The following is a 27,430-nucleotide window of genomic DNA, read 5'->3' as shown; positions in this document are numbered from 1 at the left end:
GTGGTGGTGGCGGAGGGTGGGGGGGATAAACTGGTATATTACTGTGTGCTGGGGTGGTGGTGGCGGAGGGTGGGGATTGGGGGGGATAAACTGGTATATTACTGTGTGCTGGGGTGGGAGAGATAAACTGGTATGTTACTGTGTGCTGGGGTGGGGGGGATAAAGTGGTATGTTACTGTGTGCTGGGGTGGGGGGGTTAAACTGGTATGTTACTGTGTGCTGGGGTGGGAGAGATAAACTGGTAGGTTACTGTGTGCTAGGGTGGGGGGGATAAAGTGAAATATTAGTGTGTACTGGGGTGGGGATAAACTAGTATATTACTGTGTGCTGGGGTGGGGGGGATAAAGTGGAATATTAGTGTGTACTGGGGTTGGGGGATGGGGTGGATAAAGTGGCATAAAATGTGTGCTGGGTAGTGGTGGTAGTGTACTGTGTGCGGGGAGTGGGCTGCAGGGTAGCTGTAGTGTAGCGTGTGGGGAGGGGGATTAATTGCTTAATTAGTCATTGGGAGAGGTAGATGAAAGAAAATCCTTTATAAGCCATGTCTCGCACAGGCTTATCAGGGCTAATTGAATAGCCTCCGGAGACACAATTACCCGCAATCAATGACCGTGGGTAATAGGATACCTTCATATGTTGTGTAAAGGTCACTAGGGGTGACAGATTTTACTTATGGACTACAGGGCTGCATCCCCCAGTAAAATCTGCCACCCGCAGGGACTGCATAGCAGTAACACTGACTTATTGTACCATGGGAAAGTGTTTTCTCTTCATGGGACTGTAAGTCAGGACTTGTTATGTTCCTATTTTTTTATTTAATGTTAAATGCAGTTTTTCCACTGCCAGCCACCCGCTGCCTCTCCACAGCCAACGCCTCTCTCTCCTATCACCCACTCACTCTCATCCTCTCCCCGTCACCTCTCTCTCCTGTCACTCTTTCCCTGTCACCCCCCCCCTCCCCATCACCTCTCTCTCCTGTCATCCAACCCTCTCCCCGTCACTTCTCTCTCCTGTCACCCACCCCTCTACCTCCTGTCGAACTATCCCTTTCATCCACTGACTCTCACCCTTTCCCCATCACCTGTCTCTCCTGTCACCCACTGACGCTCACCAGCTCCGTCATTCTCTTTTTCACCCTCTACCTCTCATTGTCACCTTCCACCTCTCACTGTTGCCCACTGCCTCTTCCTAGATTCCCTATGTGCCCGTATCCCACTATCTCCCACTGTACTTACCCTCTCACTGCCACCCACTTGCTCTCACCCTCTACCCGTCATCCTTTCTCTCCTGCTATCCTCTCTGTCACCCACTGACTCTCACCTTTTCCCTGTCACCCTCTCACTCTTTTTACATTTCAAACTATGAAACATTGTAAAGAGACATGTACAAAAGGACAAACAGATGTGTCCTTTCTCAGCTTAAAGGCTAATCATTGCAAATGACACTCGTTTGCCATAAGCTTGCTCGTGGGTATGCGTAGGTGTGCATGCACCCGCGATCCATACGATCGCATGGTGTGTGCACTCCCACGAACTGAATGCAGCTAGTCGCAAGCGCGATGTGGCTGCTTGTGGGTAGAATGACAGCGGAGTAGGAGGGAGCAAAATTTAGAGTTTGCAGGAGGTGGCCGAACACCCTAGCACCGGCCCTGCTTGTAACTCCCCTCTGTAAGTTCAAAAACCCCTTTCACAGAAAAAAAGGAACTTTGGTGGACCCATGTGTGAAGTTCTAGCTGTAATTTGAAGATTTATCATACGTTCTACAGATGACAAATGGAGGTGTTGCCCAGAGCAACTAATCAGACTATCATTTTACTAGATGAATGACAGATCTAATCTTATTGGTTGTTACGAGTTCACCTCCACTTTTCCTCTTGGAAGGTCTAAAAATGATCATTCCTGTAAAAAAAGCATAGAAGAGGTGAGTTTCCCATTGGTGGCAGTCACCTGTGCACCAAGAAGCTGTGAATGAACCTCTTGGTAGGCTTTCCTGAGAAGCTTGTTCTCTGCTTGCAATTTTGAAATGGTATCTGCAAATACAAAGATTGATGTCAGTAGAAAGCCCCATTATAGCTGGACATAAGAAAATAGCAGTAGTTAAATACATGCAGTGTACGCAGTTAAATATATGCAGTGTACAGGAAACCAATCGTTCGCAGATACTTTTAGACCAGATCTGTTGTGATGATTACAGAATCAGGGGTTAAGAAATTAAGAAAGCGTTATGGTAAAACTTACCCTTAACGCTTTTTCTTCGAGGTCCATGGGATCCACAGGAAATACCTTGAGTATGGCTGATGGAGACCATGACTGTCACCGAACAGATTAAGCGTGTGAGCTGCCCATGATGCACTGGGATCCTCTCCCCTCCTTCATGCTCAGGCACATCAGTTTTGAGGTAACAAGCCCAAAACCGGAGCTGGAGACCGGAGAAAAGGAAGAACGATACACACAGGAAATCACACTTTCGTAGAGAAGAGAAGAAAATGGTGACCATAAAAGCAGCCCATTGAAGCATGGTACGTTAGAGTGGGCACCATGGACCTCGAAGAAAAAGAGTTAACAAAGGTAAGTTTTACCATAACTCTTTCTTTTCTTTTTCGGGGTCCATGGTCTCCACAGGGAATACCTTGGGATGTCCCAAATCAGTTGTAATATAGAGGGAACGCGTCTAAGCTGAAAGGAGGACATTTACGGCCAAAAGTTGCACCCTGAGAGGCATAGAACCTAAGAAACTTGTGGGCAGAAGACCACTTATTAGCCTTGCACAATTGTTCAGTAGACGCTCCAAGGCGTACTGCCCATGAAGGACCTACAGAGCAAGTAGAGTGAGCAGAGACTGTACTTGGAACAGGAAGATCAGCCAGCGTGTAAACCTGTGAGATGGTCATGCAGAGCCAACATGCCAATGTTTGCTTATTGGCAGGCCAGCACCGCTTGTGGAATTTATAGAGGATAAATAAGCAATCATTTTTCCGAACAGAAGCAGTACGGTCCATGTAGATATGGAGAGCACGGAACATATCCAAGGTAACCAGGTAACGCGAAGGTCAGTACCACAATTGGTTAGTTTAGAGGTAGGTAGGTATCCACGTTTAGTCCGAAGATCCGCCCAGTCCTGGTGAAATATCAAAAAGGGGGAGAAACAGAAGAGAGCTCCCAAGTCAGACACTCTTTGGGCTTAAGCTATAGCCAGGAGAAAGAGCCTTAGCAGTGAGCCACTTGAGGTCCACCGGCTCCAATGGCTCAAAAGGAGTCTGTTGTAAGGCCCAAAGAACCAAAGACAAATCCCACAGAACAACTGGAGGGACGAATGGAGGCTGTATCTGGAGTAACCCCTGGAGGGGGTATGCACATCTCGTAAGGAAGTCAGTCTCTGCTGAAACCAGATAGACAAAAGAGACCTGGACCTTAAGAGAAACCAGGCGAAGATCTATGGTTAGGCCCATCTGTAAGAAGGCCAGCAGCTGAGCAATTCTGAGAACTTTAGGATTGTAGTTGCGTTGAGCACACCACTGAAAGTAGGAGTTCCAGATACGGTAATATATACGTGCTGAGGCTGGTTTCCGAGCCCGAAGCAGAGTTTGAACCACCTCCCTGGAAAAACCTGTGTCCGTTAGGAGGGATGTTTCAAGAACCACGCTATCAAAGACAAGGAAGGCAAGTCCAGATGTAGGCAGGGCCCCTGAAAGAGCAGGTCCAGATGGAGAGGCAGAAGGAAGAGGTCGTCTATGGAGAGACACTAAAGATCTGTGAACCAGTGACGCCTGGGCCATGCCGTTGGGCGTATTCCACCATGTCGAAGGTGGATACCATGGAATCTAGGGTCTGCACTGCCGAATAGATCGAGACCCGTTGCTGTTGAAGTACATTGCGTATACGCAACTGTACTGCTGTTACCTTGTACTGAGGAAGGAAGATGCGTTAGAGTTGGGCATCCAGCAGTGCACCTAGGTGGAGCATCCTCAGACAGGATGAGCGTGGATTTGGCCAAATTGATCAACCATACATGATTCTCCTGGAATGACAATGTCAGCTGTAGGTGATGGTACAGTACTGCCGGGGATTGCACAAGAAGGAGGAGGTTGCCTAGGTAAGGGAGTATTCAAATTCCCGGTCACCGGAGGTGAGCCGCCATTACTGCCATGAGCTTGGTGAACACCCTGGAAGCTGTGGACAGGCTGAAGGATAGGGCTTGGAATTGGAAATGCTGACTTAGGACAGCAAAGCAGAGATACTGTTGATGACAGGGTGCTATAGGTACATGTAGCTACGCATCCTGTATATCCAGGGAGACCATATAATCCCCAGGCTGCAAAGCTAGGACAATGGAACGGAAAGTCTCCATACGAAATTTGGTTACCTTCAGGTATTGGTTGAGCAACTTCAGATTTAGAGGCGCTATGATTCACTTGGTTTCTGAACCAAAAAGAGTGTAGAATAGAATCCGTGGCCCTGTTGAGACCAGGGGACAGGGATAATGACACCCAACAGTAGCAAGGAGAGAATGACGAAATTCAGCGCCTGTGCTTTGCCAGGGTCTGTCGATGGAGTGGTAGGAAAGTACTGTCTGGGGGTACACTTCAGAAAGGAGAGAGCGTACCCATGAGAAACCACTTCTTGGACCCAGGCGTCTGCGGTAATTTGACACCATGCATGGGCGAAATGAAGAAGTCGGCCTATCACCCTGGGATCCCCCAGGGTGAGGCCCATCCCATTAGGCTGAGGGTTTACTCTCTGTCTTGGTAGGTGGATGTCTAGTTGCCCAGGCCTGATTGGTTTTGGAGGTCTTGACTGTTTGAGATAGTTGTGGAAAGGTCTGACCCTTGGCCTTAACCTGTGGAGGAAAGGACCAAAATGATGAAGTCCTAGGCCGCACTGAGGAAGCCGAAGGTAGGCAAGCTGTATTGGACGTCGCCAGTTCCTTGACAATTTTGTCCAGTTCCGGTCAAAGTAGGAAAACACCCATTCACAACAGAGCTTCTAGGGCCTTCTTGGCATCCGAATCAGGTTTCTTGAATGAAGCCACACTATGCAGCGTGCTGCAATGAAAACAGCGGAAGCTTTGGAAGATAACAGGACAGAATCCAAATCAACTTCACCAATGTATTAGGCCATATTCCTGACATTGGCAATAAGAGACAATTGTTCCGTTGGGAGGCTCAGACGTGAAGCTGTGTTCAAGGTTGTCAGCCCAAGTTTCAATGGCTTTAGCTACCCAAGCTGTAGCCGTCATCGGTCTGGCTGTGGCTCCTGTAAGGGATTACAAATATGTAAGACATGCATCCAATTGTCTATCCGGCAGTTCCTTAAAAGATGACAAAGTTGGGATAAGGAGGATGGAACTTTTAATTAAATATGTCACATGAGCATCTACCGTAGGTGGATTTTCCCATATTGCACCATAAGATTCGGGTAGCAGGTAAAAGGGGCTGAGCCTTTTAGGAACCATACATTTCTTAGGAGTTTTCCAAGCCTCATTCTTAGCTTCCGAGAAGTGATCTGAATGTGGAAACTCCACTACCACTACCTTCTGCCACTTGCACAGAGGATCCTTAGACAGAGGGGCTGGTTCAGCATCGTCTAATTGAAGTGAAAATTTAACCTCCCTAATTAATGCCGACACAATTTGGGGTTTACCTCCTCATCCCCTGAGGGGGATTCTGCATCAGAAATCTCCGCTTCATATGCCGGAGCAGATGATTCTTCTGAATCAGAGAGTGGGTAGGCTGTGAGGATGGCACAGTACGTTTAGTGGCAGTAGTCGCAGGTAGTGATATTTGGCCCTGTACTAAATGCTGAAATGCAGCAAAGAAGGCAGCGAGACTGTACAGAGTTAGATAAGGAGTCCAGCCATGGAGGAGGGACGGGTGGGGCCGCAAAACTCTGGTCAGTATGGTCAGCTGTGTACTGACCATACTGACCATCTTGTGATAATTCTGAAGGTAAAACCTCCATGTTACAGGTGCTACATGCTACCAGAGTAGGTGCCCCAATCTACTTAGCTTTTCTTTGGCTAGGCATGACTGTTATAAGTCTACAAAAACAATATGGTAATGTACAGAGTGTAGCAGAAGCAATATGTGACAAAAAAGGCTTCACAAATACAATGTAATATGTGGCAGAGTAAACATAAAACACACCAGTATTCAAGGATAACTTAATATGAGTGAAAGTACAGGGAAAGCAATTATAAATGTACAATGTGAAACAGAAAAATTCAAGCATAAGTCACATACAATGCACAAATACAATTTTAACTGCAATGGGCACTGATATCAAGTTATCAGTCATGTGGAGAAGGCTTGTAGGATGCAGCACTGTATATAACCTGACAGTAAGGAGAGGTATACATGGAGACTAAGCTCAACACTCCTGGAGACCTGCAGAGCTTTCAGCTATGGCTCACCAGCATCTCTGTGAAGGAGGATGAGGGAGGAACAGCCCAGGGCAGGAAGACTGCACTGGAATGACGTCCTGGACTGGGGGAAGAGGCCGCTGGGGAAGCGCAGACCTTCCCTGTGCTGACTTCAACCAACGGTACTCCTGGCCTGTAAAGGAGCCAGTATATATTTATGCCCTGGTGGTCTAGTGCGTTCGCAGGATGCGCCATGGTCCGGGAGCACGTCAGCGCCACTGGTCCATCTCCCGGGACCAGCGGCATAAGGACTGCACAATGTGCGGGTCCTGCAAGCGAGAACCCGGCCTTACCTGTCCCCTTATGTGTCCGGTGCAGTCCCTTGGGTGGAAGTATGCCATGGGGTACCACCGAAGTATGCCATGGGGTCCTGCCGAAATCACTGACCCACTCATGGTGTAGCGGCCCGAAGGGAGTGTAGGAGCATCGGCGCTGGCGTCCCTTGGACTGCCAGGTGCTGAATGCTCAAAAAAAGAAGAAACCTCAAATAAAAAATCAAAAGCTTGGGCTGCTGTTCAGTGGTGACCAACTTATGCTGGCACTGAAAAAACTAAAGTGCCTAAAAATGGGGGCAGAGTATAAGGAGAGAAGAGCCCAGTGCATCATGGGAAGCTCATAAGCTTAAGCTGTTCGGTGCCAGTCCTGGTTTCCACAAGCCATACCCAAGGTATTCCCTGTGGAGACCATGGACCACTAAGAAGACAAAGTCGCACCACACAGCACTTCTCGGTGTGACCAGTATCGTGAGACTTGGCTTGCTCCGAGCATCTTTCAATAGAAAGTGCAGTCACTAGTGTGGAAATAAGACTTCTCTGTATACGAAGTGCTATGATGCAGCGTCCATAGGCCCTCATTCCGAGTTGATCGGTCGCAAGGCGAATTTAGCAGAGTTACACACGCTAAGCCGCCGCCTACTGGGAGTGTATCTTAGCATCTTAAAATTGCGACCGATGTATTCGCAATATTGCGATCACAAACTACTTAGCAGTTTTAGAGTAGCTTCAGACTTACTCTGCCTGTGCGATCAGTTCAGTGCTTTTCGTTCCTGGTTTGACGTCACAAACACACCCAGCGTTCGCCCAACCACTCCCCCGTTTCTCCGGCCACTCCTGCGTTTTTTCCGGAAACGGTAGCGTTTTCAGCCACACGCCCATAAAACGCCGTGTTTCCGCCCAGTAACACCCATTTCCTGTCAATCACATTACGATCGCCGGAGCGATGAAAAAGCCGTGAGTAAAAATACTTTCTTCATAGCAAAGATACTTGGCGCAGTCGCAGTGCGAATATTGCGCATGCGCACTAAGCGGAATTTCACTGCGATGCGATGAAAAATACCGAGCGAACGACTCGGAATGAGGGCCATAGTTTTTTTCCACACACAGTTCTGTTGTGCTTCATCTGATACTTTGTACATATTTAAACCACAGCCTGGCATCTCTGGTACAGACTAAATGGTGGTTAGCTGCATCTGGGAAGAGAGTAAGATGCAAATTTAACAAAAAAGGTGCTACACTACACCTCTTAGTGTGTCTCACTCACACCAAGTGTCTTGCATTACATGGCAAATTGAGGCTAGGTGTATGAGGACACATCTTTAGATAGACTTTTTATATTACACAGAGGTCTAGAATACTACAGGCTATAAACAGAGGAGGAGCATACTATATAGCTTTATGGAAATGATTTAGAGAGATATAACTTCTCTAAACTCATACTAGATAGAAGTTTCAGTCACAAGCGACAGGGCTCCTGATGGTGAATTAGGTGCCCAGGTGATAGGCCAGGGGTTGGCTATTTTTCCGATTCCTGGATCTAGGGTTACCACCTCATCTTTTTAATTCTGGACACATTAATTACACAGGTTCTGTGGCTGATTAAAACCAGGTGAAATGGAGTCTTGAAGTCAGCCAGCCACAGAACCTGTGTAATTAATGTGTCCAAAATTAAAGGGATGAGGTGGTAACTTAAACACCGCTGTTTGTGTGATTTTATGTGACTTGTGCTATAACCTGTGACTTGCCAGTATACTGCTGACATTGTGCTAAGTTCTGCCTGTCTTGGAAGTTGTGGAGAAATACAGTGCATCCGGAAAGTATTCACAGCGCTTCACTTTTTCCACATTTTGTTATGATACAGCCTTATTCCAAAATGGAATAAATTGATTTTTTTCCCTCAAAATGCTCCACACAATACCCCATAATGACTACGTGAAAAAAGTTTGAGATTTTTACAAATTAATTAAATATAAAAAAAACTAAGAAATCACATGTACATAAAGTATTCACAGCCTTTGCTCAATACTTTGTTCATGCACCTTTGGCAGCAATTACAGCCTCTAGTCTTTTTGAATATGATACCACAAGCTTGGCACATCTATCTCTGGGCAGTTTCGCCCATTCCTGTTTGCAGCACCTCTCAAGCTCCATCAGATTGGATGGGAAGCATTGGTGCACAGCCATTTTCAGATCTCTCCAGAGATGTTCAATCGGATACAAGTCTGCGATCTGGCAGGGACACTCAAGGACATTCACAGAGATGTCCCGAAGCCACTCCTTTGATATCTTTGCTGTGTGCTTAGGGTCGCTGTCCTGCTGAAAGATGAATGGTCGCCCCAGTCTGAGGTCAAGAGCGCTCCGGAGCAGGTTTTCATCCAGAATGTACATTGCTGCATTCATCTTTCCCTCTATCCTGACTAGTATCTCAGTTCCTGCCACTGAAAAACATCCCCACAGTATGATGCTGCCACCACCATGCTTCACTTTAGGGATGGTATTGGCCTGGTGATAAGCGGTGCCCGGTTTCCTCCAAACATGACACTTGGTATTCACGCCAAAGAGTTCAATCTTTGTCTCATCAGACTAGGGAATGATGTTCCTCATGGTCTGGGAGTCCTTCAGGTGCATTATTGGCAAACTCCAGGTGGGCTGCCATGTGCTTTTTACTATGAAGTGGCTTCTGTCTGGCCACTCTACCATACAGGCCTGATTGGTGCATTGCTGCAGAGATGATTGTCCTTCTGGAAGGTTCTCCTCTCTCCACAGAGGAATGCTGTAGCTCTGACAGAGTGACCACTGGGTTCTTGTTCACCTCCCTGACTAGGCCCTTCTCCCCACATCGCTCAGTTTAGACGGCCTCCCAGCTCTAGGAAGAGTCCTGGTGGTTCCGAACTTCTTTAATTTACGGATGACGGAGGCCACTGTGCTCATTGGGACCTTCAAAGCAGCAGATATTTTTCTGTACCCTTCTCCAGATTTGTGCCTTGAGACAATCCTATCTCAGAGTTCTACAGACAATTCCTTTGACTTCATGCTTGGTTTGTGCTCAGACATGCCCTGTCAAGTGTGGGACCTTATATAGACAAATGTGTGCCTTTTCAAATCATGTCCAATCAACTGAATTTACCACAGGTGAACTCCAATTTGTCACTGACCTGGGTTCGGAGTGTTGAGAACTCGGGGGTTCTTCCGATGATCGGAAGGAGGAACCACAGCTGGGCCGGAGCAGGGATGGCCGGATGTAGGTTTTCATCATGCAGAACTAGCCGTAGTAACTGGCGTATAATGCTGAAGAATTAAATTATGATTTCAGAACGATGGTGAAGCACACAGAAGAATGAAGAACTTGTGAGCGATGCTGAAGAAATGAATGAGGATTTGAGAACGATGGTGAAGCACACAGAAGAATGAAGAACTTGTGAGCGTTGCTGAAGAAATTAATGAGGATTTGAGAACGATGGTGAAGCACACAGAAGAATGAAGAACTTGTGAGCGTTGCTAAAGAAATGAATGAGGATTTAAGATTCAGTGTAACTCTGGAAGTATGGAAGGCGTTCCACTTGGAGATATCATGTAATACAGGAAACACAGGAGGTGTCCCCTTAAGAGAAACACTAACTCAGAGAATGTCCCACTGAGTGATACACTGTAACGCTGGTAGCACAGTGAATGTTCCACTAGGACAGGCATTCCCAACCACGGTCCTCAAGGCACACCAACAGTGCAGGTTTTAGTGATATCCAGGCTTCAGCACAGGTGACTTAATTAGTAGCTCAGTTATTTTGATTGAACCATCAGTGCTGCAGCCTGGATATCACTAAAACCTGCACTGTTAGTGTGCCTTGAGGACCGCGGTTGGGAATGCCTGCACTAGGTGATACACTGTAACGCTGGTAGCACAGTGATTGTTCCACTGAGTGATACTCTCCAAACGCTGGTAGCACAAGGAATGTTCCACTGAGTGATACTCTGCAAACGCTGGAAGCACAAGGAATGTTCCACTGAGAAATACTCTACAAATGCTGGTACACAGGAGACGTTCAGTTAGAGAACTCACTGAACGTTGCTAGCAATGGTGATTATAGAAGAGACGATACTCAGGCGCCGGAGCTCTGCACGGCGTCTTCCTTTGAACTTCCAGCTCTCTCCCAATTGGCGGAAGGGGCCGATGACATGACTCGCCCACCACGCTCCCGTGAATGCCAGGCGCAATGGCGGCGCCCACACCGCGGGAACCCGCCGGAGGCAGCGCCAGCAAGACACAACAACCCGGTGCCCACCGGGAGCGGCGACCGCCGAGACACCCAGCGCACCCGGAGCGGTAAGCGCGGCAGCCGCAGCGCCGCGAGTGTGACACAATTAAGCTGTAGGAACGTCTAAATGATGATCAACGAAAACAGGATGCACCTGAGCTCAATTTTGAGCTTCATGGCAAAGGCTGTGAATACCTATGTACATGTGATTTCTTAGTTATTTATTTTTATTATGTTTGCAAAAGTCCCCAAAAAAAACTTTTTTCACATTATCATTATGGGTAGTATTTTGAGGGGAAAAAATTAATTTATTCAATTTTGGAATAAAGCTGTAACATAACAAAATGTAGAAATGTACTTTCCGGATGCACTGTAAACCTGTCATTTGGAACTTTAACATTGGTGGATGTGATCCTTGTTACATTATGTTTGCCCTATAAAAGTCTTGTTACTTTTCTGTATAGCCACTTTGTAAGGCAGTAGGGATCTCTTGCGGCACCCTATAAATAAACAGGATTTTGGTTACCTACCGGTAAATCCTTTTCTCGTAGCCCGTACAGGATGCTGGGGTCCACATTAGTACCGTGGGGTATAGACGGGTCCACCGGGAGCCATAGGCACTTTAAGAGTTTGCGCGTTTGGGCTGGCTCCTCCCTCTATGCCCCTCCTACCAGACTCCGTCTAGAAACTGTGCCCGAGGAGAAGGACATCTTCGAGAGAAGGATTTAACACAGATAGTGGCGAGATTCACACCAGCTCACACATACAAGGCACATCAAGCTAACTTAGCTTGAAATTCAGCAACCGCTGAAACATTACTTACCAAGTAACAATGCAGTACTCAACTAAAACGAAGTTGTACTGAAACAAATAATGAAAGCAGGAAAACGAAGCGCAGACTACGAGAAAAGGATTTACCGGTAGGTAACCAAAGTTCTATTTTCTCTTACGTCCTAGAGCAGGCATTCCCAACCACGGTCCTCAAGGCACATCAACAGTGCAGGTTTTAGTGATATCCAGGTTGCAGCACAGATGGTTAAATCAAAATAAATGAGCTACTAATTAAGTCACCTGTGCTGAAGCCTGGATATCACTAAAACCTGCACTGTTAGTGTGCCTTGAGGACCGTGGTTGGGAATGCCTGTCCTAGAGGATGCTGGGGTCCACATTAGTACCATGGGGATGTACCAAAGCTCCCAGAACGAGAGGGAGAGTGCGGAGGCTCCTGCAGAACTGATTGACTGAACTTCAGATCATCAGAGGCAAAAGTATCGAACTTGTAGAACTTTGCAAACGTGTTCGACCCAGACTAAGCTGCAGCTCGGCAAAGTTGTAACCGCGAGACACCCCAGGCAGCCGCCCAGGAAGACCCCACCTTACGAGTAGAGTGGGCCTTGACAGACGTAGGACACGGCAAGCCTGCCATAGAATACGCATGCTGGATAGTGAACCTGATCCAACAAGAGATCGTCTGCTTAGAAGCAGGACACCCAGTTTTCTTGGGATCATACAGGACAAACAGAGTTCGATTTTCTGTGACGAGCAGTCCTCTTCACATAGATTTTCAGAGCCCTAACAACATCCAAGGACTTTGATGAAATTGAGGAGTCAGTAGCCACTGGCACCACAATAGGTTGGTTGATATGAAATGCAGACACAACCTTCGGAAGAAACTGCTGACATGTACGGAGTTCAGCCCTATGTTCGTGGAAGATCATGTATGCGCTTTTACAGGACAAAGCCCCCAACTCCGACACACGTCTAGGAGAAGCTAAGGCCAACAACGTGACCGCCTTACACGTAGGAAATTTGACCTCAACCTCCTTTAGAGGCTCAAACCAGTCCGAGTGAAGGAACTGCAACACCACGTTAAGGTCCCAAGGCGCCGTAGGCGGTACAAAGAGTGCAGAACTCCCTTCAAAAAGGTCCAAACCTCAGGGAGGGCAGCCAATTGTTTCTGGAAGAAAATGGATAGGGACGAAATCTGGACCTTCACAGATCCCAACTTCAGGCCCATATCCACACTGGCTTGTAGGAAGAGGAGAAACCGTCCCAGTTGAAACTCCACCGCAGGAAATTTCTTGGACTTATTTTTTCCAAATTCGATAGTAATGTTTAGAGGTTACTCCTTTCCTAGCCTGTATCAGGGTAGGAATAACCTTGTTCGGAATGCCCTTTCGAGCTAGTATGAGGTGTTCAACCTCCATGCCATCAAACGTAGCCACGGTAAGTCTTGATAGGCGAACGGCCCCTGCTGCAGCAGGTCCTCCCGAAGAGGAAGAGGCCTTGGCTCTTCTTGCAGTAGATCCAGAAGATCCGCGTACCAAGCACTTCTTGGCCAGTCTGGAGCAATGAGGATCGCTTGAACCCTTGTTCTCCTTATGAGCTTTAGAACGCTTGGGATGAGTGGAAATGGAGGAAACCTGTACACCAATCGGAACACCCACGGAGTCACTAGGGCGTCCACCGCCACTGCTTGCGGGTCCCTCGACCTGGAACAATACCGCCGAAGCTTCTTGTTGAGACTGGAGGCCATCATGTCGATCTGGGGTATGCCCCAAAGATCTGTTACCTCCTTGAACACCTCCGGATGGAGACCCCACTCCCCTGGATGGAGATCGTGTCTGCTGAGGAAGTCCGCTTCCCAGTTGTCTACTCCTGGAATGAAGATTGCTGACAGCACCAACGCGTGTTTTTCTGCCCAGAGGATGATTCATGTTACCTCTGCCATTGCAGCTCTGCTCTTTTTTCCGCCCTGTCGGTTTATGTAAGCCACTGTTGTCACATTGTCCGACTGCACTTGAATGGCCCGATTTCTCAGAAGATGGGCCGCTTGGAGAGGACCGTTGTAGACGGCTCTTAGTTCCAGAATGTTTATCGGCAGGCCGGCTTCCAGACTTGACCACCTTCCTTGGAAGGTTACCCATTGAGTGACTGCGCCCCAGCCCCGGAGACGTGCACCCGTGGTTAGAAGGATCCAGTCCTAAATCCCGAACCTGCGGCCCTCCAGAAGGTGAGGTAATTGCAGCCACCAGAGAGGTGAAATCCTGGCCTTTGGTGACAGACGTATTCTCTGGTGCATGTGTAGATGGGATCCCGACCAATTGTCCAGGAGATCCAGTTGGAAGGACAGAGCGTAAAACCTCCCATACTGCAGAGCCTCGTAAGAGGCCACCATCTTCCCCAGAAGGTGAAGGCACTGATGAACTGACACCCAGGCTGGCTTCAGGACATCCCGGACCATTGATTGAATCACCAACGCCTTTCCTCAGGAAGAAACACCCTCTGCACCTCCGTGTCGAGGATCATTTCCAGAAAGGACAACCTCCTGCTTGGTTCCAAATGTGATTTTGAAAGATTCAGGATCCAAACATGTTCCCTGAGAAGCTGGGTTGTGAGTCCTATGGACCGTAACAGCTTCCCCTTAGATGATGCCTTTATCAACAGATCGTCCAGATACGGAAATATGTTCACCCCCTGTCTGCGGAGGAGAATCATCATTTCCGCCATCCCCTTGGTGAACACCCTCGGTGCTGTGAAGAGGCCGAATGGGAGGGCCTGGCACTGAAAGTGACAGTCCAACAGTGTGAATCGAAGATAAGCCTGATGCAGCAGACAAATCGGAATGTTGAGGTACGCATCATTGATATCCAGGGATACTAGGAATTCCACTTCCTCCAAACCTGATATCACTGCCCTCAGAGACTCCATTTTGAACTTGTACTCCATCAGAAAGGGGTTTACTGATTTTAAGTTCAGAATGGGCCTGACCGAACCATCCGGTTTCGGTACCACGAAAAGGTTTGAATAGTAACCTTTGTTTTGCATATGAGGCGGTACTGGCACAATGACCTGTGCCTCCACCAACTTCTGGACAGCATCTTGCAGGACAGTCCTGTCTGCCAGCAGAGCTGGCAAGCCTGATCTGAAAAATTGGTGAGGAGGGAAATTTTTAAATTCCAGCCTGTACCCCTGTACAGGCCGGAGGACACCCAGACATGACTGAAATGTCCGAGTCTCGCACCCACCGGCCCCACCTCCGAGGCGTGCAGTCCACCATCATGCGGAGGACTTTGGTGTACCTGAAGCAGCTTTCTGATCCTGGGAACCTGCAGCTGCAGGTTTCTTGGAATTGGGTTGACCTCCCCGAAAGAAGGTGTTGGACGGCTTGGCCTTTCTGGGCTAGGTAGACCGAAAGGGCTGTGATGTAACTGACGAAAAGGGTTTCTTCGGAGCAGGTGTAGCTGAGGGAAGAAAGGGTGACTTACCAGCCATAGCCGTGGAGATCCATGCATCTAACGCTTCCCCAAAGAAAGCCTGACCTGTGTAGGGTAGGGTCTCCACACAGCTCCTGGATTCCGCTTTGGCAGACCACTGGAGCAACCACAGTCCTCGACGAGCTGATACTGACATGGAAGAAATTATAGAATTTATGTTATAGAAGACTCTTGTGTGGGTGCACTCTTATTTGTGTTAGGTTTGAGAAGTTAAATTTAAAACGTAACTTTTAATTATTATAATTAATATAAACCCCACTAATCCGCCGTAGAATTAATTTACAGAACACAGATGTGCAAACATACATGCAAATTTGGCTATAAAATTATGTTCTGGTTGATGTATTCCACAGGTTCTCAAACTCGGTCCTCAGGACCCCACACAGTGCATGTTTTGCAGAACTCCTCACAGAATCACAAGTGAAATAATTAGCCCCACCTGTGGACCTTTTAAAATGTGCCTGTGAGTGATTAATACACCTGTGCGCTTGCTGGGTTACCTGCAAAACATGCACTGTGTGGGGTCCTGAGGACCGAGTTTGAGAATCCCTGATCTATTCTATGATAGACTGGCCGGGAGATATGAACACTGTGGTTCAACCTCGAAAACCAGCCATACCAGCACAAGCAAAGCTTGTTTAATTAGGACCCGATGGGGTTATAACGGTCCGGATCTCTTGAATCAGGAGTACATAGTACATCCACTTGCATTTCAATTGGTTAAAGTATGTATATTTAGGCCTCACTGTGACCAATCTCTTCCTCCGCGGACTGGTCCCAAGATCGTAAGGAAACTTTCATAAGAAATTAGGCGGAAGAAAAAGTGGTGATCCCGCTGTTGGCGTTTAGTCGGGGTTGGATCAGAAATTACTACACCGAGTATTCTCTGAGGGTCCCTTCAGATACTGACCCAGCCCATCACCGTTTTGCTTCCAAGATCGGACGAGATTGGGCTCATGCGGTGAGGTGTGGTAGTAAAAATTAAATTGTCTGGACGCACATTTATCGACTCACCAATGAGAGTGCACCTATTTAGAAGATTTCAGAAAAAAATTGAAGATCTGCTGTCTATGTTAGACACAAGGTTGCCCCTCTGAATCATAGATGAGAGTCCACAGAGTTAATTTAGAGAATTCTCTCTTCTTTCTTCTTCCTTCTACTTTCTTCTCTCTTCTTACTTCTTTCTTCTTCTTCTTTCTTCTTTTTTACTATAAATTAACTCTGTGGACGCTCATTTATGATTTAGAGGGGCAACCTTGTGTCTAACATAGACAGCAGATCCACAATTCTTTTCTGAAATCTTCTAAATAGGTGCACTCTCATTGGTGAGTCGATAAATGTGCGTCCAGACAATCTAATTTTTACTACCACACCTCACCGTATGAGCCCATTCTCGTCCGATCTTGGAAGCAAAACGGTGATGGGCTGGGTCAGAATCTGAATGGGGGACCCTCAGAGAATACTCGGTGTAGTAATTTCTGATCCAATCCCGACAAAACGCCAACAGCAGGATCACCACTTTTTCTTCTTCCGCCTAATTTCTTATGAAAGTTTCTTTACGATCTTGGGACCAGTCCGCGGAGGAAGAGAATGTTCACAGTGAGGCCTAAATATACATACTTTAACCAATTGAAATACAAGTGGATGTGTGTACTCCTGATACAAGAGATCCGGTCCGTTATGACCCCATCGGGTCCTAATTAAACAAGCTTTGCTTGTGCTGGTATGGCAGGTTTTCGAGGTTTAACCACAGTGTTCATATCTCCCGGCCAGTCTATCAAAGAATAGATCAACCAGAACATAATTTTATATCCAAATTTGCATGTATGTTTGCACGTCTGTGTTCTGTAAATTAATTCTACGTCAGATTAGTAGGGTTTATATTTATATTAATTATAATTATTAAAAGTTACGTTTTAAATTTAACTTATCAAACCTAACACAAATAAGAGTGCACCCACACAAAAGTCTTCTGTAACATAAATTCCGTTGTTTCCACTTCTTTCTGACTCTGGTTGCACCACCAGGTGTGTTATAAGAAAATGTACTCTTTATATGAACTTAACTCTGGTACTAAAAATATTTTTCTTTTTTAAGTAGGACTGGTAGGGAATCACACTCCTTCACTTGTCATGGAAAAAATTCCCGCAGCCATGGAACCCAGGTCTTTCATGGATTCTACCAGAAATCCTGCCGAATCCTGAATGTTACGTAAAAACAATTCAACATCACATTTCTCTATAGTATCCAAGTCCTCAAGTAACGTGTCTGCCCACTTTACTATAGCTTTGGCAATCCAAGCACTGGCAATAGTGGTTGCCCCAGAAGCCGTGTACATGGATTTGAGCGTATTATACATTTTACGATAAGCCAGCTCTTTCAAGGCGATGGATCCTGGAACAGGTAAAACCACCTTTTTTGAGATTCTGGATACTGACGCGTCAACAATAGGCGGGTTTTCCCATTTTTTTCCCTATCCTCTACCGGGAAAGGAAACGCTACCAGAACCCTTTTAGGTATCTGGAATTTTTTATCCGGGTTTTCCCAAGCCTTTTCAAAAATAGCATTTAATTCCTTTGACGCAGGGAAGGTTAGCGAGGCTTTCTCATTTTCAGTGAAGTAAGCCTCCTCAACCTGTTCGGGTGTTGTATCAGCAATATTCAACACATCCCTAATAGCCTCTATCATCAACTGCACCCCTTTTGTAAGAGATGCTGCCCCCGCAACACATCCCCATCACAGTCTGCAGTATCAGAATCGGTATCGGTATCATCCTGCATGATCTGTGCAAGAGCATATTATGTGAATATACAGCGGGGAGCCCTGAGGTACCAGAACTGGGCCAGACTGCCACAGAGTTCTGTAAACCCTGAGTTGCAGATTCATTTTGTGCAACCCTATTTGAAATCTGAGCAATCATAGATTTGATAGAGGATAACCACTCAGACTCCCTTGCTGGAATCTGTGCTAAACCAGTGCAATCCTGAGTACATGGAATTGGATCATCCTGAGAGGACATGTCCTCTGGAGCATATGACACAGAGTCCCTGGACATTGCTTAATGGAGACCACACACACACACACACACACACACACACACACACACACAAACGGAAGGACAGACAGAGTTTCACCCCCAAGAATGGCAAGAGAGATACCGAGATTGGAGCCAACCCACACACAGCGCTTTTAATATAAAGGGAAACCCCCTATCAGCGTTGACTGTGCACCTTAATAGGTTACACAGTCGTTTTGCAGCCTCCCCCCTCCCTTCTACAACCCCCTGGTACTGTGAGAGATAGCTGGAGTTGCTGTGGAGGGACTTGCTCTTCCTGGACAGAGCTGTGCAGGCAGGAAAATGGGGCTGAACGCTGCTGGGTCTGCTCTGAGAAGCTCCGCCCCCAAAATGGCGCGGTCTTCCCGCTCTTCATAGAATTATACTGGCCTGAGGATTTATGCTGGCTGAGATCCCGGGACCCCGACAGGCTGTGTGACCAGCCCCTCACAGCGCCGCACTATGTACCGCTGAGCCTCTGGAGCGCTGTTAATACTGCGCTCCTACCATGATGCCGCCATCTTCACACCGGCCCCCCGATTGCTAGGTGGGTCGGAGACTCACTCGCCACTGATCTTCAGCTCTGTAAGGGGGTGGCGGCATGCTGCTGGTGTGAGCGATCCCCTGTGGCGAGAAACGATCTATCCCCTCAGGAGCTCAGTGTCCTGTCAGTGGAGATAGTGGCTCAGACCCCGCAGGGCGGACACTACACCCCCTCTTAGTCACACGAGCAGGGAGGCTGTTGCCAGCAGCCTCCCTGTAAAATAATAAACTCTATAAAAAAAACTTTACTAGAGAAACTCTGGAGAGCTCCCCTAGCTGTGACCGGCTCCTCCGGGCACATTTTCTAAACTGAGTCTGGTAGGAGGGGCATAGAGGGAGGAGCCAGTCCACACTTTCAAACTCTTAAAGTGCCAATGGCTCCTGGTGGACCAGTCTATACCCCATGGTACTAATGTGGACCCCAGCATCCTCTAGGACATAAGAGAAAAGGATAATAATTTACATTTCATAATTATGTTTCATTTTTATCTGTGTATCGATTTATATTTGCTGAATTGGACTTATTCTATGATATCCCAGAACAACGGTGTTGGAACAAAGTCGATTAGCACACCCACATACTGTAGCTTACTTTAAGCACAGGCAAGTGGAATGGGTACCAGTGAATGTTTAAAAGGTAAATGTATGACCTGCCCCTATTTTGGCCTTCCATGGGGCAGTGGCAAAAAAAGCATGCAAGTCTTTGACTTGTGTTTTTACTGCTCTGTATGAAACAGATAAGCAATACTACGTAAGTTCCTTTGTTTCCATTATATATACTGTATATATATATATATATATATATATATATATATACACATACATACACACGCATACACATACATTAAGTATTTTGAGTTTATTCATTACATTAAATTTATTTTTAATAACATTCTGTCCGTGTGTTCTACAATAAATTGTTACTAGGTCAGTTTGGTTTGTTGTGTTATAATGTAGGCCAGGGGTGTCAAACTCAAATTCATCGGGGGCCGCATCAGCAGTTTGGTCCCCATCAAAGGGCCGGTTGTATCTGTAGGTCTATGTGTCCACTCTTTATTATCATAAATTAATGTCACTGCATTCAATTAGAGGGGGGAGAGACGGAGAGAGGAGCAGAGAGAGGGGGAGACAGAGAGGGGAAATGGATAGTGAGGAGATAGGGATAGAGAGGGGGGAGAGACGGAGAGAGAAAGGGGGGAGACAGACAGAGAGCGAGAAAGGAGGAGAGACGGAGAGTGGGGGGAGACAGAGAGGAAGGAGATGCATAGAGGGGGATACATGAAGAGAGAGGGGGGGCAGAGGAGCGAGAGAGAGGAGGAGCAGCACTTTCCACTTGTACAACAATAGTATTGCATTTTCCTGCCTGGCATCAGTAGTGCTTACAATCAGGGGCTGTCACTGTGCATGGAGATGGCTGCCAGTGACTCTATGTATCCCTCCCATGAACTTTTGGCGCTGGTGACAATCAGGACCGGGGTGTAACAGCCAGGTGTCCGTGTGAACAGCAATAGAGAGAGGGACTTGGAATAGTTAAACAAGTCGGGCACATGCAGCATTTGAGTCTATGGTGGAGGAGCTGAAAGCAGAGCATCTCCTTCTCCCCCTCCGGCCGGGAGTCGGGACCCGAGTCACTGACTGTGCAGTGACTGTCTTAATGCACAGGGCTCCGGGGCACTGGTGGTGGGCAGACAGGCGCAGCGTTGGTGGCGGCATTAAATGAGTCAGTGAGACTCATTGTAATGCCGGAAGCTCGGGGACCTGAACCAGCGCCCACCGCGGGAACAGTCAGCCCCCCTGTCACCGCTGATTGTAACAGCTCAGAGCTAAAGCAGCATCACCACCCGGAGCTGGCCGCGGGATCACGGAGTACCCAGCCCCGATCCCCGGCTGCGGAACACTGGCAGCTCTCAGACCCCAACACCCTCCTCCAGCCGCAGGTTATCCACTGTCCGAAGCACAACTCACCAAATCGAGGAGAGCTGCGCCATCAAGTCCGCACTGGCAAGGCTCCACCTCCTATTTTTAAAGTTTGCAGCCGGGCCACAGAGCCATCAATCAATCTGGCAGGCTAGGGATTGGCTGCAGCGAAGCGCGTCCCACGGACCCACCCATGTTTGAAATGTGAGTCCGCGGGCCATCAGACGAGGTCTGGCGGGCCGGATTTGGCCCGCGGGCCTTGTGTTTGACACCCCTGATGTAGGCAAATAACTTGGCTTAAGCAACTTTGATTAATTTAAGTTGTGAATGTATTTTTAGACAGGTCAAGGAGTAACTGAGTGCAACTGTAACAACCGTGTCTACTTTGCACCCAATCTTAAGGGCCCTACACACTGGCAGATAACACAGAATGATATGAACATTCTCGGTCATTAATGAACGAGAACTCGTTCATATTGTTCTGTGTGTAGGCACCAACGATGAACGATGCGCGGCCCCGCGCTCGTTCATCGTTAGTGTCCCGTCGCTTATGCATACAGGCCAATATGGACAATCTCGTCCATATTAGCATGCAGTGCTATAGAGCCGGCTGACGGGGGTAGTGAAGAAACTTCACTCCCCTCGTCTCCTCCTACCCACCGCCGGGTCACCCGTATCCTCCGTCGGGCAGCTCGGCGGCGAATCGCAGAGTCTGTAGGAGGCATTAGCGGAGGAAGAAGTGGGTAGTTAAAAGCAAGAGTAAGCTTTTGTGGGCATTGAGTACATTTTTTGATAAACCATGTGGCCATTATTAACCCTTTCACCACCACATAAAGCCTGCTCAAGTGAGTCTCGTTACACACAAATAATATACTCTGTGCCAGAAAGTCCTCTGGAAAACAAACAAACAAACAAACAAACAAACAAGAACATACCACACAGGACTATGATGGTAAAAAGAAAACACTAATATGGACTTTACTAGCTTTTGGTGTTGAGAAGAGTCTATCTGATGTTTAATGCCTGCTTGTATAAGACCCTAAAGATACTTTATTGAAGGGAATACACAATCATATTTATCTTGTTAGAATACTGGCCTTCATTCACTGTGAAGATTGCTTTTGGCTGTTGGTTTGTTTTCCACATTCTTTACATTTTCTAAATTGAGTATGTAGGATTAATCTATTTTTTTTAGTTTATGGATTACAGACTTCCCATTGGGACTACTGTGGACCAAGGGTGAAAGAAGATTTAAGGCAAGGTATAATACTAAATATTTTTATTGGATGATATTTTCTCCATCTCAGACATGCAATGGGAGGTGAAACAGCAAGTGGATTGATTAATCTTGCCTGTCTAAAACAAGTATTTTTTTTTCATATTACGTATGCAGATGTGTCCTCATACATCTAGCATCAGTATATCATGCAGCTTAAGATGCCTGACGCAAATAAGCAGCCCGGTCCATGCACGTCTGCTAGAGTCAGGCGTCTTTTTTTTTAAATGCATTTCAATCGCAACGTGATGCAACTAGGACGTGCCAGGAGAGTGTGCAGATTCATTTGATATGTGACAATTGTATATCTGTGTGTGACTGCTACTGTATGCAAAGCACAACAGAACTTAGCATGGAAAAACCATTTTGTATACAGATTCAGAAACTCAGTCGTTCACCGATATATAAGTGTTGCATATGAAATTAATCAACACAGTCTCCTGGTGTGTCCGAGTTCAGTCACATTGTGACTAAGATGCAATGTCGGCAAAAAGATGCCTAATGCTAGCAGAGTTTGGCGCTACTGCATCAATGATGTATGAGGACACATTTATATATAAATCATGTTCATTACACCGTGTCAATATCTTTACCTTTTGTCACATTACTACTTGGAAACATTTACCCAAAATCCCAATGAAATATAATTTAATTAATGAAATCCGAGGTTTGAATCAAGGTTTGATCAAGACCTAAGAGCAAGGTTGGCCAAAGCGTCAATCACAATTGTCCATTTGACCGCAGACACTTGACCGGTAGATTGTGGTGGACATCCAGCAGCAGCCATTTCTACTGGGTGATCAGTGTGCATCCATTCCCTGTCTGCCTGAATGGGTGGCTGGCACCAATTCCCTACATCGCTCTCAACCTTCCTGATTTTGGCAGGACAGTCATTACCACCTTGCCCCTTTTTGGGGTATGCCACACCCCATTTTTCATCCCTTTTTGGTAGATCGTGCATAGATTTTCAACCTTTAGAGTAGATTAGAGTCCAAAAGTCCTTACAGTAACCATCATAATAAACTTTCTCAGATACAACCAATGACCACCCAGATCATACAATACGATAATTGGCCACCACCTTAGATCAACTGTAGTCATTATGACTACTTCAGAATAAAACTGGCTGTTCCTTGAGGATTCAACTATTACTAGTATAAGGTAATGCAATATATTCACTATGGTTGGAAAAGGGCCTGGAAAGCGTACGGCACCACCAACACCTCGCCTAGATTAGGCTGCCCCTTAAAACTGTATGACAGAGCCAAAAGGCTATTAAGCTATAAAGATGCCAATGGCAAATTTGAAAGTTTTACAAAGTCTTTATTGCAGAGATTGCTCAGCCTGTAGATGTGAAAACTATCTTGCAAGCTTCAAACAAAGCTGGCATGTATGGCAGGGAGCAAGAAAGAAGCCTCTTCTGAAAAAGTGCCACACTCAGTCACGTTTGTGCTTTGCAAGTAAACCCTTGGAGGCTGTATTGTCAGATAAGGGACACAATATAACTTTTTGGCGGGAAGTCCAGGTGCTTTGTTTGGCAAAAACCAAACACAGCACATTACCCAAAATGCATCATACCTACTGTGAAGCATGGCGGTGGCAACATTATGTTGTATGTTTCTCTTTAGCAGGAACTGGACAATTGTTCAAAATTGAAGGGAAGATGGATGCTGCCAAGTTCACCCAATTTCTAGAGGAAAACTAGACAGATCAATCTTAAACATATAGGCACAATGACCAGCTGCCCAGGGCCTCACAATTCTAGGGGCCTTGAAGAAGGGGAGGGTTGTGGTCACACATCCAGAGCGGCAAAGCAGCATTCTCTACCTGCCTCCCAGCCGGCAGCCTGAGAGTGAATGACTGTCAGCATGCTGTTTGGTGGATGGCTGGGCCTATCCACAAATAGAGTGCTGACAGCCATTAACTGTTTTGAAGCATGCGGAGAGATGGCGCAGGACCACAAGAGGGGCATGTTCAGGATTGTTTAAAGTGGTTCCTGTGAATGGGTGGTTAGGGGCCCCTGTGCATTTCTTTGCCCTGGCCCTACAATGCTGTTAAGATGGCCTTAGTGCTAGACAGCTGAAGATGGGCAAGTGTTTTACCTTCCAGTACGACAATGACTATACCATCAAAAAATCAATGCTGTAACTTATGGAAGGTGGTCAAGCCCTGACCCAATTCAGATTGAAAATATGTGGTTGAACTTGATCAGAGCAGTCTAATGCGGCGCACCATGAAATGTGATAAAACAAACAATTCTGCGAAGAAGAATTAATAGATATTCCTCTGTCTAGGTGCTCAAAACTGGTAGAAACATACCCAGACAGAATGATGGCTGTAACTGAAGCAAAAGGTGACTCTACAAAGTGTTACATTAGGAGACTGGACACTTTTTCATCCCTGTAATTCTAGTATTTATTTTTTTAATTAATTTTCAGAACCGTTGCCTTTTTTCAATAGTTGAATAAGGTGAATGGGAATAAATTAAGCTGGAAAAAATTAATCATTTATTTTATTATCCATGGTCTAATGTGACAAATGGTAAGGATATTAACAGGGTGTGATGATTTTCTATAGGCACTTTACCCGGTAAATTAACAAATCTGGTTCTGCAATCAACTAATTATTATAGGAAATATAACTTCCAGCTCTAGATATAAACTAAAGGCCCCCATCCACTAGTCCGATTTGGGCAGTTTTCTTCAGATTTCGACGCATCTGACCTTCAAATCTGAAGAAAAGTGTCACATCGGATGGCTCTTCAGATCCGATGCGCACTCCCGTGTCAGATATGTTTGAACTAGAGATCTCTGAGGCTGCCCCAACTATTTATCTGAATCTGAAGAAATCAGGTGCACATCGGAGTGTTTTTTTTACTTCAGATGTATCTGATCAGATTCATCTGAAGCGTCACTTGACTGGCATCTCCCTGGCCACTCCCACTCACCACAGGACGGGGCGGCAGCAGCATCAGATCAATCGCATGTAGCATGTGTGCATCAGATATATCTGATGCGATCTGACACATGATAGACCGCATCAGATATATCTGAAGTGAATGTAGTGAACATTAAGCCCAGGGTCAGATCCGATTCCCGGGAAGCTCCCAGGAGAGTTCAAGAGAAATCTGAGGAGATCTGCAGTTCAGAGAAGTCTGAGTAGTGGATGGCCACCTTAAAGGCCCCCATCCACTAGTCCGATTTGGGCAGTTTTCTTCAGATTTCGACGCATCTAACCGTCAAATCTGAAGAAAAGGGTCACATCGGATGGCTCTTCTGATCCGATGCACACTCCCGTGTCAGATATGTTTGAACTACAGATCTCTGATGCTGGCCATACACTTGTGCGATGCCCCGTGACGCAACATCGCGGGGCATCGCACCGGCAGTTCAGGTGCGATCAAATCATACCTAAACTGCCAAAGTTGTTACCATGCGATCATGCGATAGATAGCATGGTAATCACGTGATGGGCACGTCACCGCCAAGTGGGAGCGGCGGCGGGTGCCCATCGCACATCGCAGTGCGATATATCTCATGTGGGTTTGAAACCACATGCGATCGCACTGCAATGAGAGAAATATTACGTGCAGCACATAATATCTTGAGACGCAATATTCGACCGGCGTGCCCGCACATCGCGTCTCAAGGTACCTAAAAATAGGATTTTAAATACCTACCGGTAAATCCTTTTCTATGAGTCCGTAGAGGATGTTGGGCACTCTCAAAAGACCATGGGGTATAGACGGGATCCGCAGGAGACATGGGCACTTTAAGACTTTCAAAGGGGCGTGACCTGGCTCCTCCCTCTATATCCCTCCCAAGACTCAGTTTGGAACTGTGCCCGGCGAGACGGACATTACGAGGAAAGGACTTAACGAACAAAGTGAGCCAACACCAGCTCACGCCATAAGCATGCTGTATAACATGGCAGATAACTGAACCCATGTCAACGGACATGGACAAAACCTCAGCAACAAGCTGAAGAAAAAAAACAAAAACACAACCTGTGTGTAACCAGAACTAAACTGCAGATACAGTACGCACTGGGACGGGCGCCCAACATCCTCTACGGACTCATAGAAAAGGATTTACCGGTAGGTATTTAAAATCCTATTTTCTATTTCGTCCTAGAGGATGTTGGGAACTCTCAAAAGACCATGGGGTTTATACCAAAGCTCAATAGCGGGCGGGAGAGTGCGGATGACTCTGCAGCACCGATTGACCAAATTTAAGGTCTTCATCGGCCAAGGTATCAAACTTGTAGAAATTAGCAAACGTGTTCGACCCCGACCAAGTAGCAGCTCGGCAAAGTTGCAATGCCGAGACACCCCGGGCAGCCGCCCAGGACGAACCCACCTTCCTAGTGGAATGGGCCTTCACTGATTTCGGCAACGGCAAGCCTGCTGTTGAATGAGCCTGCTGAATCGTCTGACATATCCAGTGGGCAATGGTCTGCTTGGAAGCAGGAACCCCAATCTTATTGGGAGCATACAAAATAAACAGAGACTCTGTTTTCCTCAATGGAGCCGTCCTGGCTACATAAATCTTTAAAGCTCTGACCACATCCAGAGACTTATTCTCAGCCAAAGCGCCAGTAGCCACTGGCACCACAATAGGTTGGTTGATATGAAAAGAGGAAACAACCTTTGGCAGAAATTGTTGCCGAGTTCGCAACTCTGCTCTATCTTCATGGAAAATTAAATAAGGGCTCATGTGAGACAAGGCCGCCAACTCCGACACCCGCCTTGCAGATGCCAACGCCAACAAAATGACAACTTTCCAAGTGAGGAATTTTAACTCCACTTTACGCAAAGGTTCAAACCAATGTGACTGAAGGAGCGATAATACGACGTTAAGGTGCCACAGGGGGCACAAAAGGAGGTTGGATGTGCAACACCCCTTTTACAAAGGTCTGCACTTCAGGAAGTGAGGCCAATTGTTTCTGAAAGAAAATGGACAAGGCAGAAATCTGCACTTTAATGGAGTCTAATTTAAGGCCCGCATCCACTCCATTCTGTAGAAAATGGAGAAAACGTCCAAGGTCAAATTTCTCCACTGGAGCTCTCTTGGACTCGCACCAGGAAATATATTTCCTCCAAATACGGTGATAGTGCTTTGACGTCACAGCCTTCCTGGCAAGAATAAGAGTAGGTATGACTTCACTGGGAGTACCCTTCTGGGCTAAAATCTGGCATTCAACCGCCATTCCGTCAAACGTAGCCGCTGTAAGTCTTGGTGGACGAACGGCCCCTACCGCAGCAGGTCCTCGCGAAGAGAAAGAGGCCAGGGATCGTCGACTAGAAACGTCTGAAGATCCGGGTACCACATTCTCCTTGGCCAATCTGGGGCTACAAGGAGCGCTGGAATGTTTGTTCTTTTTAGAAGTTTCAACACCTTTGGGATGAGAGGAAGCGG

General features: G+C 46.7%; 1 protein-coding gene across 4 annotated transcripts in view; it reads right to left on the bottom strand.

Annotated features, from left to right (window-relative positions):
- LOC134966338 (Golgi integral membrane protein 4-like) overlaps positions 1-27,430 on the bottom strand; it is a 504,615-nt gene that overhangs the window by 217,059 nt on the left and 260,126 nt on the right. For all 4 annotated transcript variants that reach the window (XM_063943009.1, XM_063943008.1, XM_063943006.1 and 1 more), the window contains exon 6: positions 1,947-2,029. In XM_063943009.1, the coding sequence (XP_063799079.1) occupies positions 1,947-2,029 (83 nt within the window). The remainder of the gene's footprint in view (positions 1-1,946; positions 2,030-27,430) is intronic.

Source organism: Pseudophryne corroboree, chromosome 10, assembly GCF_028390025.1.
Source record: "Pseudophryne corroboree isolate aPseCor3 chromosome 10, aPseCor3.hap2, whole genome shotgun sequence".
Classification (NCBI taxonomy): domain Eukaryota; kingdom Metazoa; phylum Chordata; class Amphibia; order Anura; family Myobatrachidae; genus Pseudophryne; species Pseudophryne corroboree.
Note: the sequence above shows the minus strand (reverse complement) of the source record. Positions and strands in the feature narration are given on the sequence as shown.